This window comes from Coenobita brevimanus, chromosome 53, assembly GCF_032717465.1.
Source record: "Coenobita brevimanus isolate Jiangsu-jjx chromosome 53, ASM3271746v2, whole genome shotgun sequence".
In the NCBI taxonomy this organism is placed as follows: Eukaryota; Metazoa; Arthropoda; class Malacostraca; order Decapoda; family Coenobitidae; genus Coenobita; species Coenobita brevimanus.
The window spans coordinates 2,830,929-2,845,000 of record NC_137006.1 but is presented as its reverse complement, the minus strand read 5'-3'; the positions used below and the strand labels follow the sequence as shown (position 1 = coordinate 2,845,000).

The 14,072-nt window shown below is 41.1% G+C and overlaps 1 protein-coding gene across 1 annotated transcript in view; it reads left to right on the top strand.

Annotated features, from left to right (window-relative positions):
* The window catches only part of LOC145400708 (uncharacterized), a 31,307-nt gene that overhangs the window by 927 nt on the left and 16,308 nt on the right, over positions 1-14,072 (top strand). The window contains exons 2-3 of the mRNA XM_080273144.1: positions 3,326-3,465; positions 7,346-7,414. Coding sequence (XP_080129270.1) covers positions 3,326-3,465; positions 7,346-7,414 — 209 coding nt within the window. The remainder of the gene's footprint in view (positions 1-3,325; positions 3,466-7,345; positions 7,415-14,072) is intronic.

Genomic DNA, 14,072 nt, shown 5'->3' with positions numbered 1-14,072 from the left:
GGTAATGGGTTTCACAAATACCACTCATAATTACACAAGATTAGGCGAATTAAAAGAAATTTGATTCTCCATCTTTCTGAGCGCGTGTGGTATGTGATAATTATTAAGTAATGAGAGAGAGAGAGATAGAATCACATACAGTACAAGCGCGCGCACACACACACACACACGTCTGCGGATGATGCAACAATACAAAAGAAAATTACCAACACATTCTTGCAGAGATACGAGAAGAATTACACAAGCTTCGTGAAGAGAGTAAGAAACGGCAGATGGAATTCAATGTGGACAAGTGACATGAGATGAAGTTTGGTAAAAGTGAACGTTGTGGTGTGGATGTGGATGTGATAGGAAGCATTAGGTGGAACACACTGAGGTGGTTTGGCCATGTGGAGAGGATGGAGGGTGAGAGACTGACGAGGAGAGTGTATGTGAGTGAGGTGAAGGGGGGGAGAGGGAGGAGAAGGCCGAGGATGAGATGGAGGGATGGGGTGGAGAGGTATATGAGAGAGTGGGGTGTGAGTTTGGAGCTGGGCAGTGAAATGGCGTTGGACAGGGGGACGTGGAGGCGATTTGTTTGTGGCCACCCCGTACGGGATTGAGGCGTCTGGCAATAGATAGATAGAGAAAAGGCCAGATTGGGATTATACGTTAGGAAGATCACTACACATATCAGAAAGAGAGAAGGACCTAGGCGTGATTATCAGTAACAGACTATCTCAAGCTGACTCAGTGCAAAGGTACGGAACATGTATACACTGCTTGCCAGTATGAGCATAGCATTCACATACATAAATGAAGACATGCTGAGAAAGATAATAGTATCATTCATCAGACCAACCCTGGAGTATGCATCAGTAGTCTGGAGTCCTCATCTCAAAAAACACATAGATAAGATTGAATAAGTTCAAAGGGCCGCTACAAGATGGGTACCAAGCTTAAGGGACCTAAGCTACGAACAAAGACTAGAAAAACTGAATCTACCTACACTACAGGAGAGAAGGAAAAGAGGTGACATGATAATGCTATATAAATGCATATCAGGGAAGGAGAAAATAGACATAAATGATTATATAACCTATGGGGAAGCATCAGCAAGAGGACACTGCAAAAAACTGCATAAAAAGAGAGGCGATAAAGACGTAAGGAAATTCAGTTTCCCAAACAGAGCAATTGATCAATGGAATCCACTACCGAATGAAATAGTGTGTGCCAAAACAATTCATAAATTTAAGGATGTGTAGAGGTTAAGAGACTGGTGAAGGAGAGTAAGAAGAAAGTGGATGAAGAGTTTGGGAGGAATTTGAGTGTGAAATGGAGGGAAAGTAAGAAATTGTTTTGGAAGGAGGTAAAGAAAGTAAGGCAGTGTGAAAGGGGAAATAGTAGGGGAGTGAAAAATAGGAATAATAGATTGTTGGTGGAGGAGAGAGAGAAATTGAGGAGATGGAAGGAGCACTTTGAGGATTTGTTGAATGTAGAGAGTGAGAGCAGTGTGAGTATAAGTGGTTGGGGAATGGCTGGGAGAAGAAGAGATGAGAGGAGGGAGGAAGAGATCAGTAGGTCGGAAGTAGTGGAAGCGATGAAGAAGATTAAGCTGGGAAAGGCCCCAGGAATTGATGGAGTGTGTGATGAAATGCTTAGGTATGGGGGTGAGATTGTTGTGGAGTGGATATGGAAGTTGTGTAGATTGGCTTGGGAAGAGGGAAGGGTTCCAGAGGACTGGAAATCAGGTATAATTGTTCCTCTGTACAAAGGAAAAGGGGAGAGAGAAGTATGTGGTAACCATAGGGGTATTTGCCTTCTTAGTGTGACTGGTAAAATATATGGTAGAATACTCATTGATAGGGTTAGGCATATGACAGAGGAGCTAGTTGGAGAAGAACAGGGGGAATTTAGGAAGGGAAAAGGGTGTGTAGATCAGATATTTGCTCTAAGATGTTTAGTGGAGAAGTATCTAGAGAAGGGAAGGAAAGTGTATGCTGCCTTCATGGACTTGGAGAAAGCTTATGACAGAATAGATAGGCAAGGTATGTGGAAGGTATTAAGAATATATGGAGTGGAGGGGAAATTGTTGAGTGCTGTGAAGAGTATGTACGAGGGAGCTAGGGCTACGGTGCGAGTGGATGGTGAGCTGAGTGAGTTCTTTGATCTCAATGTGGGACTGAAACAGGGGTGTGTGATGTCTCCATGGCTGTTTAATATATATATGGATGGGGTTGTAAAGGAGGTGCAAGGTAGGGCAGTGGATGTGGGGGTGGCCCTAATGAATGAGGGTGAGATTTGGAAGCTTCCGGTGTTGCTGTTTGCTGATGATACAGTATTGTTGAGTGAAGATGAATGGGAGTTGCAAGGTTTGGTGAATGAATTTGGGACAGTGTGTAGGAGGAGGAATCTGAAAGTTAATGTAAACAAAAGTAAAGTTATGGTGTTTGAGAGGAATGAAGTCACAGAGTGTGCAGTGAGGTTGGATGGTGAGGATATGGAGAATGTGAGTGCATTCAAGTACTTGGGTAGTGTGATGAGTAAGGATGGAACTTTGGGGGATGAAGTACGTGAAAGGGTACAGCAGGGAAGGAAGGTTGTTGGTACACTGAAAGCAGTGATGAGAAATAGGGAGGTGAGTATGGAAGTTAAGAAGTCACTGCATGATGGTATTGTGATCCCTACCCTGACGTATGGAAGCGAGGCGTGGACCTTGCAAGAGGGGAACAAGTCAAGAGTGAGAGCAGTGGAAATGAGTTACTTGAGAGGAGCATGTGGAGTGACGTGGAGGGACAGGTTGACGAATGAAGAAGTGAAGGAACGTTGTGGGGTAGATGTGGATGTGGTTGAAAAGATTAGGAGAAATACACTGAGGTGGTTTGGACATGTGGAGAGAATGGAGAATGAAAGACTGACTAAGAGGGTGTATGTAGGTGAGGTGGAGGGAGGGAGAGGGAGGGGTAGACCGAGGATGAGGTGGAGGGATGGAGTTGAGAGGTATATGAGGGAGGGGGGGTGAGTTGGGGGGAGGGGAGTCAAATGGTGGGTGACAGAGTGACTTGGAGGCGTTTTGTCTGTGGCCACCCTTTGCGGGATTAGGGCGTCGGGCTATAGATAGATAGATAGCATGATAAAAATGGTTTAAGACACGGGACAGTACGAGCTGGACTCATTCCTGTAAAGATACAATTAGGTAAGAACAATTAGGTAAGCACGCACACACACACACGGAAGGAGGGAGAGAGAGAGAGAGAGAGAGAGAGAGAGAGGGGGGAGGGGGAAGGGACTATAAAATCACACACCACACCCCCACACACATATTCCACACCAACCTACCGTCTAGAAGCACACCTCGCTCCACCACACTCCTGGCTCGCTCCACCACACTCTTGGCTCACTCCACCTCGCCCCCGACTCGCTCCATCATGGACTACAGGCTTCCACTTCTGATACTGGCTGGTTTAGTCTTCCACTTTTCCTCAGGTAATTTATCTATAGTTCCTGCTACTGCTACTACTACTACTACCACTGCTACTACTACTGCTACTATTTTTCTTACTAGGCCTACTACTACTATTACAACTGTTATACTGCTACTACTACCACTACTACTACTACTTTTACTCCTACTCCTACTACTACTATTATTATTATTATTAACTCCACATTCTATGGAGTTCTAATTGGTCTATCTATCTATCTACAGCCCGACGCCCTAATCCCGCAAAGGGTGGCCACAGACAAAACGCCTCCAAGTCGCTCTGTCACCCACCATTTGACTACCCTTCCCCCAACTCACCCCCCCCTCCCTCATACCTCTCAACTCTATCCCTCCACCTCATCCTCGGTCTACCTCTCCCTCTCCCTCCCTCCACCTCACATACATACACCCTCTTAGTCAGTCTTTCATTCTCCATTCTCTCCACATGTCCAAACCACCACAGTGTATTTCTCCTAATCTTCTCAACCACATCCACATCCACCCCACAGCGTTCCTTCACTTCTTCATTCGTCAACCTGTCCCTCCACGTCACTCCACATGCTCCTCTCAAGTAACTCATTTCCACTGCTCTCACTCTTGACTTGTTCCCCTCTTGCAAGGTCCACGCCTCGCTTCCATACGTCAGGGCAGGGATCACAGTACTATCATGCAGTGACTTCTTAACTTCCATACTCACCTCCCTATTTCTCATCACTGCTTTCAGAGTACCAACAACCCTCCTTCCCTGCTGTACCTTTTCACGCACTTCATCCCCCAAAGTTCCATCCTTACTCATCACACTACCCAAGTACTTGAATGCACTCACATTCTCCATATCCTCACCATCCAACCTCACTGTACATTCTGTGACTTCATTGCTCTCAAACACCATAACTTTACTTTTATTTACATTAACTTTCAGCTTCCTCCTCCTACACACTGTCCCAAATTCATTCACCAAACCTTGCAACTCCCATTCATCTTCACTCAACATTACTGTATCATCAGCAAACAGCAACACCGGAATCTTCCAAATCTTACCCTCATTCATTAGAGCCACCCCCACATCCACAGCTCTACCTTGCACCTCCTTTACAACCCCATCCATGTATATATTAAACAGCCATGGAGACATCACACAACCCTGTTTCAGTCCCACATTGAGATCAAAGAACTCATTCAGCTCACCATCCACTCGCACCGTAGCCCTAGCTCCTTCGTACATACTCTTCACAGCACTCAACAATTTCCCCTCCACTCCATATATTCTTAATACCTTCCACATACCTTGCCTATCTATTCTGTCATAAGCTTTCTCCAAGTCCATGAAGGCAGCTTACACTTTCTTTCCCTTCTCTAGATACTTCTCCACTAAACATCTTAGAACAAATATCTGATCTACACACCCTTTTCCCTTCCTAAATCCTCCTTGTTCTTCACCAACTAGCTCCTCTGTCATATGCCTAACCCTATCAATGAGTATTCTACCATATATTTTACCAGTCACACTACGAAGGCAAATACCCCTATGGTTACCACATACTTCTCTCTAACCTTTTCCTCTGTATAAAGGAACAATTATATCTGATTTCCAGTCCTCTGGAACCCTTCCCTCTTCCCAAGCCAATCTACACAACTTCCATATCCACTCCACAACAATCTCACCTCCATACCTCAGCATTTCACCACACACTCCATCAATTCCTGGGGCCTTTCCCAACTTAATCTTCTTCATTGCTTCCACTACTTCCGCCCTACTGATCTCTTCCTCCCTCCTCTCATCTCTTCTTCTCCCAGCCATTCCCCAGCCACTTATACTTGCACTGCTCTCACTCTCTACATTCAACAAATCCTCAAAGTGCTCCTTCCATCTCCTCAATTTCTCTCTCTTCTCCACCAACAATCTATTATTCCTATCTTTCACTCTCCTACTATTTTCCCTTTCACACTGCCTTACTTTCTTTACCTCCTTCCAAAACAATTTCTTACTCTCCCTCCATTTCACACTCAGATTCTTCCCAAACTCTTCATCCAATTTCTTCTTACTCTCCTTCACCAATCTCTTCACCTCCCTTCTCCTGCTCACATATACCTCTCTCTTCTCACTCTCATCTCCCCTACCTCTGCTCGCTAACCATTCACTATATGCCTTCTTCTTTTGTTCCACAGCTCGTTTCACCTCATCATTCCACCATGCTGTCCCTTGCACACCCTTGCATCTCCTCCTTACTCCACAAACCACCTCACACGCTGCGCCTATCTCTTCCGTGAATATTTTACATACGTCTTCCACCCCTTCCATCTGCTCTAGCTCATACCTTCCCAATTTTTCTTCCACTATGCTCTTATACTCTGCCATTTTCTCACTATCTCGCAAATTCTCCACTCTTCTCACAGGAGCTGTTTCCTCCTGTCTTCCCCTTCGTCTCCTCAACCATTTTCTTTGCAGCTCTACCTTGGCCATCACTAAGTGATGGTCCGAGACTCCATTCCCCCACCCTCTCCACACTCTTGCATCCAACACTTGTCTCCTCATTCGCTCATCCACACACACGTAGTCTATCATTGCCTTTCGCTCAACAAGTTCACCATCCATCCTCCTCATTACTCTCCATGTATACCGGTGGATCATCTTGACGAAAATAGGTGTTGGATATTGTGTTTTATTATTATTATTATTATTATTATTATTTTATTTTTTTTTTATTTTTTGGGGGGTGAGATCTAGAAGGCTGACACTCCAAGACCGTTCGAGATAAAGCCTTGAAATTTCCAGCAGTGATGTATCTTGGTTGCAGGCTTCTTTTGGCACCATATTTTTTTCCTGGCATTAGCTTCCTCTGTGTTATTTTTTCAATCTTTACTCTCCTGCGCAGCCTAAACTACTGAATATATTGCTTTGCGAATGTTGCAGTATGTAGTGGTCAACATACACTAGTGCACCTGGATATTGATATTGAGATCCAACAAATACTTTCTGAGATATTGAGGAAAATCAAAACAGCCGGCTCATGCTTGAAAGTAGTAAATCGGAAAGTATTTTGCTGATTTTGACCAAACTCGGTGGAAGTGTAGTTTGTCAGGAGTGAACATGATTTGTACAGGAATGCCCTTGACCTTGATCTCTAGGTCACAGGTCAAAATCCATAAAAAACAGTCTTACCAAAATCCCTTAAGTCTATAATGATAACAAAAGTATTTTCATCTGGACTGTGGAGTTCTTTGAATACTGCTTCAGCAATTTCAGAGAAGAGCACTGGATATGGAGGCACAGGGAAGGAGGAGAGGACGACCCAAGATAAGGTGGAAAGATTGCATAGTGGCGGATACGAGAAGGGGGGGGGGGGGGGTCCGGATACCAAAGGGCAGGCGATGGAGGCGGGTGGAAGAGGCCCATCAAGAACAGCAATTATAAAGATGGATAAATAAAGCTGACGAAGAAGAAGAAGTTATCGTAATGTATCGGTTATTTTAAAAAGATGGGTAAATAAAGCTGACGAAGAAGAAGACGTTATATTATTATCAGTTATTTTAAAAAGATGGGTAAATAAAGCTGACAAAGAAGAAGTTATTACATTATTATCGGTTATTTTAAAAAGATGGGTAAATAAAGCTGACAAAAAAGAAGTTATTACATTATTATCGGTTATTTTAAAAAGATGGGTAAATAAAGCCGACAAAGACGAAGAATATATTATATTACTATAGGGTATTATTTTCACTCCCTTCCATTGTCTGCCTGTCCGTTAACAACTTTACACAAAAACTACTGGTGCGATTTTGACTGAAATTGCAGGGATGATGGGCTAAGACCTTCTGATCACCCGATTAAATTTTAGGTCGTTGGGTCATTAGATCGGGATTATTTATTTTTCTTTTCAGGGAAGCCATCAGCTGCTGTGGATGAGGCTGTGATAAAGAAACAGATGATGCCTGGAGGCGGCTTGGTCGGTAAGTACTACAGCATTTATATAAGTACTACAGCATTTATATAAGTACTACAGCATTTATATTAGTACTACAGCATTTATATTAGTACTACAGCATTTATATTAGTACTACAGCATTTATATAAGTACTATAACATTTTAATAAGTACTACAGCATTTATATAAGTACTACAGCATTTATATAAGTACTACAACATTTATATTAGTACTACAGCAAGAGTGAGAGCAGTGGAAATGAGTTATTAAAGAGGAGCCTGTGGAGTCACGTGGAGAGACAGGCTGACGAATGAGGATATAAAGGAGCGTTGTGGTGTGGATGTGGATGTGATAGGAAGCGTTATGAGGAACACACTGAGGTGGTTTGGCCATGTGGAGAGGATGGAGGGTGAAAGACTGACGAAGAGAGTGTATGTGAGTGAGGTGGAGGGGGAAAGAGGGAGGGGGAGGCCGAGGATGAGATGGAGGGATGGGGTGGAGAGGTATATGAGAGAGGGGGGTGTGAGTTGGGAGCAGGGCAGTGAAATGGCAGGGGACAGGGCGACTTGGAGGCGATTTGTTTGTGGCCACCCCAAACGGGATTGAGGCGTCTGGCAATAGATAGATAGATAGACTACAGCATTTATGTAAGTACTACAGCATTTATATAAGCACTACAGTATTTATATAAGTACTACAGCATTTATATAAGTACTACAGAATTTATATAAGTATTACAGCATTTATATAAGTACTACAGAATTTGTATAAGTATTACAGCATTTATATAAGTACTACAGCATTTATATAAGTACTACAGCATTTATATAAGTATTACAGCATTTATATAAGTATTACAGCATTTATATAAGTATTACAGCATTTATATAAGTATTACAGCATTTATATAAGTATTACAGCATTTACATAAGTACTACAGCATTTATAAAAGGGCGACATGGAGGAGAGTTGTTTGTGGCCTGCCCTTACGGAATTAAGGCGTCTGGAGATAGATATCGACAACGCTGAATACACGAAAAATTGCCTGATGGAGTGGAGTAAATGAGATTGAGAGAGAATTATTATTATTATTATTATCACTATTATTATTATCATTAGTGATAGGTGGGGGCGCTCACCATCCACTCACTCGATGTATTGCTGCTCTGGGGTGTCTGCCCTTTCCTCTCTTCCATCCTTGCTTCCTTCCATCCTTTTCAGTCTTTCTATCCTTCATTCTTTCCTTGTCCTTCTGCCTACGGGTGACTTTACACACCCTCTTCTGTCTTTCTTTCCTTTTCCTTCTGCCTGTGGGTGACTCTACACTGAGTGACAAGCCAAATGGTTTCCTGTACACCAGGAAACCATTTACTACGCTGGGTGGTAACCATATAACCAAATTTTGGCACCTGGTGGTTTAGTGGGTAATTATTGCGCTCCAATCGGATTGAGCCGGTGAAGGTTTATATTCAAGAGATGGTTGGACTTGATTGCTCATGTAATTCCACTCAGGGATGAGTGAGGCTGGTCACTCTCATCTTAAATGAAGGGACCAACTGCCTAGCCCCAGGCTACGACCCTCCTCTTGGGGCAATGTAGGATTGGATGATGGATGGATTATTATTATCATTATCTTCCCTGTCACGTCTTATTGCTTTTCCTTCTGTTACAGGTGGCTTTACATTGAGTGACAAGCCAAGTGGTTTCCTGTAAGCCAGGAGACCATTTACAACGCTGGGTGGTAACCATTTAACCAAACCATACGTGCTCCCTACGTGTCAAGTGGGTTGGTGCAGGGTTAGTGCCCCTCCCTGTAAAACAAATAACTCAGAGTCAAATGGCCACCCCTTAAGGGATTATGGCGTCTGGCAATAGATAGATAGATAATTATTATCATTATCGCTATTATTATTATTATCATTTTTATTATAATTATTATTATTATTATTATCATTTTTATTATCATTCTTCTTATTATTATTATTATCATTATTATTTTTAGGAAAGGCATCAGCTGCCGTGGATGAGGTTGTGGTAAAGAAACAGATGATGCCTGGAGGCGGCTTGGTCGGTAAGTACTACAGCATTTATATAAGTACTACAGCATTTATATAAGTACTACAGCATTTATATACGTACTACAGCATTTATATAAGTACTACACCATTAATATAAGTACTACAGCACTTACATAAGTACTACAACATTTACGTAAGTACTACAGCATTTATATAAGTACTACAGCATTTACATAAGTACTACAGCATTTACATAAGTACTACAGCATTTATATAAGTACTACAGCATGAATATAAGTACTACAGCATTTATATAGGTACTACAGCATTTATATAAGTACTACAGCATTTACATAAGTACTGCAGCATTTACATAAGTACTACAGCATGAATATAAGTACTACAGCATTTATATAACTACTATAGCATTGATATAAGTACTACAGCATTTATATAAGTACTACAGCATATATATATAAGTACTACAGCATTTATATAAGTACTACAGCATTTATATAAGTACTACAGCATTTATATAAGTACTACAGCATTTATATAAGTAATACTGCATTCATATAAGTACTACAGCATTTATATAAGTACTACAGCATTTATATACTGTAGGCCTATGTAGTACAGCATTTATATAAGTACTACAGCATTTATATACTGTATGTACTACAGCATTTATATAAGTACTACAGCATTTGTATACTGTATGTACTACAGCATTTATATAAGTACTACAGCATTTATAATAATCGTGTCGAGGCAGATAACCAACTCAGAATTATCTAGGATGGTCTAAAAACAGCGCTTCACAGAAAACTCATTCGCTGGTATCGTGTGTTGCGGCTCAGTCTGCTGGTGTGGGCGTGGATGCGGTAGTAGGAAATAAACACATGATGCAGGGTAGATACTGATAACGCGAAGAAAAATATATAATACAACATAGATTAAATATATAATACAAGATAGATTAAATATATCATACAAGAAAGATATTGAGGTGGTTTGGCCATGTGGAGAGGATGGAGTGTGAGAGACTGACGAGAAGAGTGTTTGTGAGTGAGGTGGAGGCCAAGGATGAGATGGAGGGATCGAGTGGAGGTATATGAGAGAGAGGGGTGTGAGCTGAGAGCAGGACAGTGAAATGGCCGGGGACAGGGCGACATGGAGGCGAGTTGTTTGTGGCCAGCCCTTACGGAATTAAGGCGTCTGGAGATAGATATTGATAACGCTGAATACACGAAAAATCGCCTGATGGAGTGGATTAAATGAGATTGAGAGAGAATTATTATTATTATTATTATTATTATCACTATTATTATTATCATTAGTGATAGGTGGGGGCGCTCACCATCCACTCACTCGATGTATTGCTGGTCTTGGGTGTCTGCCCTTTCCTCTCTTCCACCCTTGCTTCCTTCCATCCTCTTCTGTCTTTCTATCCTTCATTCTTTCCTTGTCCTTCTGCCTACGGGTGACTTTACACTCCCTCTTCTGTCTTTCTTTCCTTTTCCTTCTGCCTGTGGGTGACTCTACACTGAGTGACAAGCCAAATGGTTTCCTGTACACCAGGAAACCATTTACTACGCTGGGTGGTAACCATATAACCAAATTTTGGCACCTGGTGGTTTAGTGGGAAATTATTGCGCTCCAATCGGATTGAGCCGGTGAAGGTTTATATCCAAGAGATGGTTGGACTTGATTGCTCATGTAATGCCACTCAAGGATGAGTGAGGCTGGTCACTCTCATCTTAAATGTAGGGACCAACTGCCTAGCCCCGGGCTACGACCCTCCTCTTGGGGCAATGTAGGATTGGATGATGGATGGATTATTATTATTATTATCTTTCCTGTCACGTCTTATTGCTTTTCCTTCTGTTACAGGTGGCTTTACATTGAGTGACAAGCCAAGTGGTTTCCTGTAAGCCAGGATACCATTTACAACGCTGGGTGGTAACCATATAACCAAACCATACGTGCTCCCATACGTGTCAAGTGGGTTGCTGGAGGGTTAGTGCCCCTCCCTGTAAAACAAATAACTCAGAGTCAAATGGCCACCCCTTAAGGGATTATGGCGTCTGGCAATAAATAGATAGATAATTATTATCATTATTACTATTATTATTATTATCATTATTATTATCATTATTATTATCATTTTATTATCATTCTTATTATCATTATTATCATTATTATTTTTAGAGAAGGCATCAGCTGCCGTGGATGAGGTTGTGGTAAAGAAACAGATGATGCCTGGAGGCGGCTTGGTCGGTAAGTACTACAGCATTTATATAAGTACTACAGCATTTATATAAGTACTACAGCATTTATATACGTACTACAGCATTTATATACGTACTACAGCATTTATATACGTACTACAGCATTTATATACTGTATGTACTACAGCATTTATATAAGTACTACAGCATTTATATAAGTACTACAGCATTTATATAAGTACTACAGCATTTAAATAAGTACTACAGCATTTATATAAGTACTACAGCATTTATATCAGTACTACAGCATTTATATCAGTACTACAACATTTATATCAGTACTACAGCATTTATATAAGTACTACAGCATTTATATAAGTACTACAACATTTATATAAGTACTACAGCATTTATATAAGTACTACACCATTAATATAAGTACTACACCATTAATATAAGTACTACAGCATTTGTATAATTACTACAGCATTTATATAAGTACTACAGCATTTATATAAATACTACGGCATTTATATAAGTACTACAGCATTTATATAAGTATTACGGCATTTATATAAGTACTACAGCATTTATATAAGTACTACACCATTAATATAAGTACTACAGCATTTGTATAATTACTACAGCATTTATATAAGTATTACAGCATTTATATAAGTACTAAAGCATTTATATAAGTACCACAGCATTTACATAAGTACAACAGCATTTATATAAGTACTACAGCATTTATATAAGTACTACAGCATTTATATCAATACCACAGCATTTATATAAGTACTACAGCATTTATATAAGTACTACAGTATTTTTATAAGTACCACAGCATTTACATAAGTACTACAGCATTTATATAAGTACTACAACATTTATATAAGTACTACAGCATTTATATAAGTACTACAGCAATTATATAAGTACTACAGCATTTATATAAGTACTACAGCATTTATATAAGTACTACAGGGTTTATATAAGTACTACAGCATTTATGTAAGTACTACAGCATTTATATACTGTATGTACTACAGCATTTATATAAGTACTACAGCATTTGTATACTGTATGTACTACAGCATTTATATAAGTACTACAGCATTTATAATAATCGTGTCAAGGCAGATAACCAACTCAGAATTATCTAGGATGGTCTAAAAGTAGCGCTTCACAGAAAACTCATTCGCTGGTATCGTGTGTTGCGGCTCAGTCTGCTGGTGTGGGCGTGGATGCGGTAGTAGGAAATAAACACATGATGCAGGGTAGATACTGATAACGCGAAGAAAAATATATAATACAAGATAGATTAAATATATCATACAAGATAGATATTGAGGTGGTTTGGCCATGTGGAGAGGATGGAGAGTGAGAGACTGACGAGAAGAGTATTTGTGAGTGAGGTGGAGGCCAAGGATGAGATGGAGGGATCGAGTGGAGGTATATGAGAGAGGGGGGTGTGAGCTGAGAGCAGGGCAGTAAAATGGCGGGGGACAGGGCGACATGGAGGCGAGTTGTTTCTGGCCAGCCCTTACGGAATTAAGGCGTCTGGAGATAGATATCGATAACGCTGAATACACGAAAAATCGCCTGATGGAGCGGATTAAATGAGATTGAGAGAGAATTATTATTATTATTATTATTATCACTATTATTTTTATCATTAGTGATAGGTGTGGGCGCTCACCATCCACTCACTCGATGTATTGCTCCTCTTGGGTGTCTGCCCTTTCCTCTCTTCCATCCTTGCTTCCTTCCATCCTCTTCAGTCTTTCTATCCTTCATTCTTTCCTTGTCCTTCTGCCTACGGGTGACTTTACACTCCCTCTTCTGTCTTTCTTTCCTTTTCCTTCTGCCTGTGGGTGACTCTACACTGAGTGACAAGCCAAATGGTTTCCTGTACACCAGGAAACCATTTACTACGCTGGGTGGTAACCATATAACTAAATTTTGGCACCTGGTGGTTTAGTGGGTAATTATTGCGCTCCAATCGGATTGAGCCGGTGAAGGTTTATATCCAAGAGACGGTTGGGGTAGATTGCTCATGTAATGCCACTCAGGGATGAGTGAGGCTGGTCACTTTCATCTTAAATGTAGGGACCAACTGCCTAGCCTCGGGCTCCGACGCTGCTCTTGGGGCAATGTAGGATTGGATGATGGATGGATTATTATTATTATTATCTTTCCTGTCACGTCTTATTGCTTTTCCTTCTGTTACAGGTGGCTTTACATTGAGTGACAAGCCAAGTGGTTTCCTGTAAGCCAGGAGACGATTTACAACGCTGGGTGGTAACCATATAACCAAACCATACGTGCTCCCATACGTGTCAAGTGGGTTGGTGGAGGGTTAGTGCCCCTCCCCGTAAAACAAATAACTCAGAGTCAAATGGCCACCCCTTAAGGGATTATGGCGTCTGGC